The sequence below is a fragment of the Mastomys coucha genome, unplaced genomic scaffold, assembly GCF_008632895.1.
Source record: "Mastomys coucha isolate ucsf_1 unplaced genomic scaffold, UCSF_Mcou_1 pScaffold20, whole genome shotgun sequence".
In the NCBI taxonomy this organism is placed as follows: domain Eukaryota; kingdom Metazoa; phylum Chordata; class Mammalia; order Rodentia; family Muridae; genus Mastomys; species Mastomys coucha.
Window position 1 is genome coordinate 106,594,879 of NW_022196903.1, and position 1,892 is coordinate 106,596,770.

The 1,892-nt window shown below is 49.8% G+C and overlaps 1 protein-coding gene across 5 annotated transcripts in view; it reads right to left on the bottom strand.

The window, feature by feature from the left end:
• Window positions 1–736: 736 nt before the first annotated feature.
• Cidec (cell death inducing DFFA like effector c) overlaps window positions 737–1,892 on the bottom strand; it is a 13,834-nt gene continuing 12,678 nt past the window's right edge. For all 5 annotated transcript variants that reach the window (XM_031382914.1, XM_031382913.1, XM_031382916.1 and 2 more), the window contains exon 6: window positions 737–1,715. In XM_031382914.1, coding sequence (XP_031238774.1) covers window positions 1,556–1,715 — 160 coding nt within the window. In that variant the 3' untranslated portion in view covers window positions 737–1,555. The remainder of the gene's footprint in view (window positions 1,716–1,892) is intronic.

The window sequence follows — 1,892 nt, forward strand, 5'->3', positions numbered from 1 at the left end:
TTTTTTTTTTGGTTTTTCAAGACAGGATTTCTCTGTGTAGCCCTAGATGTCCTGGAACTCACTCTGTAGACCAGGCTGGCCTTGAACTCAGAAATCCACCTGCCTCTCCAACTACAGATTCTTATTCTAACATACATTTATTTATTTATTTATTTATTTATTTATTTATTTATTTATTTAGGTAGTTACTTAGTTAGTTAGCTATTTAGCTATTAATTTCTTGCATTGAGTCTCAACAATGTCAGAACTTCTATATTAAGAAGGAGTGGGCCTGGGGATGTAGCCCAGTCGGTAGAGCCTTTGCCTGGCATGGTGGCAGTCCTGCCTGCAATCCACAGTGCCATACAAGTTGGCTGTGGTGGTTTACACCTGTAATGTTAGCTCTTAGGAGGTGGAAGCAAGAGGATCAGAAGTTCAGGGTCCGTCACTGCAGAACAAATGTGAAGCCAGTCTGGGCTATATGAGACTGTGTCTAAAAGAACATACAGGGCCACAGGAAAAGCTCAGCACATAAAAGCTATGCAAGTCTGCCAACCTGAGTTCAATCCTGGGAATGCACAGTGGAACAACGCTGTCTGCTGACCCTCCGTACCTACACCATGGTACTGGCATACCATTGTGCATGCACACGCGCACACATACACGCACACACCAATAATGATAAATGCTGTCTCCTGGAAATGCTATCTCCAATACATCTTGGCAAATGGTTCTACACAAAGAACACAGGCATCAATGAGGTGTCAGCATAAGTAGTTTACTGCACTCTAATACCATTCATTCATTAGTGGAGAATGAGAACAAGAGAGGCAGTTGTGTGACTTTCCCAGAAGAACATGCACTGTGTCCATTCAGCCCAGCAAGGGCGACAATGACAGGCAAAGCCACGGTTCCATCCAAGTCCAGCTTGGTGAATCTATGAGCTTATTAGATTACTTACAATTAGAGGCTGGGTGACTCAGAATCATCTGCATTCCCTAAAGGTCCCTCCCTGGCACAGTTGAGGACCTCCCCCCCAAATCTGCATCCCTCCACCTCTAACACCCTCTTGCACACCTCATGATCGTGTGCAGCTGGGGGGCTAGGAGGGAAGAATCAGTCCCAGGTGAGAGGACCCCCAAGGTTTCCCCTCTCTTCTACTACAGAGTGCTAACCACTCTGGTACCATAACCATAGACATAGCTGGCCCTGTGGCACGTTGCTCATTTTGTTGCCTTGACTGGGGCCAACGTATGATGGAGGCCACCATAGCAATGTCTGTTGCATGATGAGTGTGGGCAGCCAGGACAGGGGGGAGCACCAGAGGAGTGGCACGTAGGATGGCACATGGGGACACAGGGACAGACTTTGTGCCTACCGGGGGCAAGTGTTGGTCCTCTAAGCTACCTGAGACAGAAAGGAAGGAACTGGAGCCAGGCTAGGAAGCCGTCCTGTGACCAGGCCTTCCTGCAATTTCCTTGGTGCCGTGCTGGGAGAGGGGTGCAGGCTGGTGAGAAGCTCTCTGGCTGCCAGGCCTGTGGGTGCGGCTAGCGGAGTCAAGGAAGGACTCGGGTCTTCACTGCAGCATCTTCAGACAGGCAGGGAGGAGGGAGGGCTTGGCCTTGGAAGGTTGTTCTTCCTCAGTGGCATCCAGGAACTGCTGCATGTAACTGGAGGTGCCAAGCAGCATGTGGCCTGTGGCCTGCATGCTGAAGAGGGTCCAGCGGAGCATCTCCCTGGGAGACAGCAAGGGCATTCGGATCAGACAGAGAGAATACGCCCACTCTCTCTCCCCAAATATTTTCTTCATTTTTTAAATGCTGGCTTGAAGCAAGTGCAAGTTAGCCCTTCCTTCCTTCCTTCCTTCCTTCCTTCCTTCCTTCCTTCCTTCCTCCCTCCCTCCCTCCCTCCCT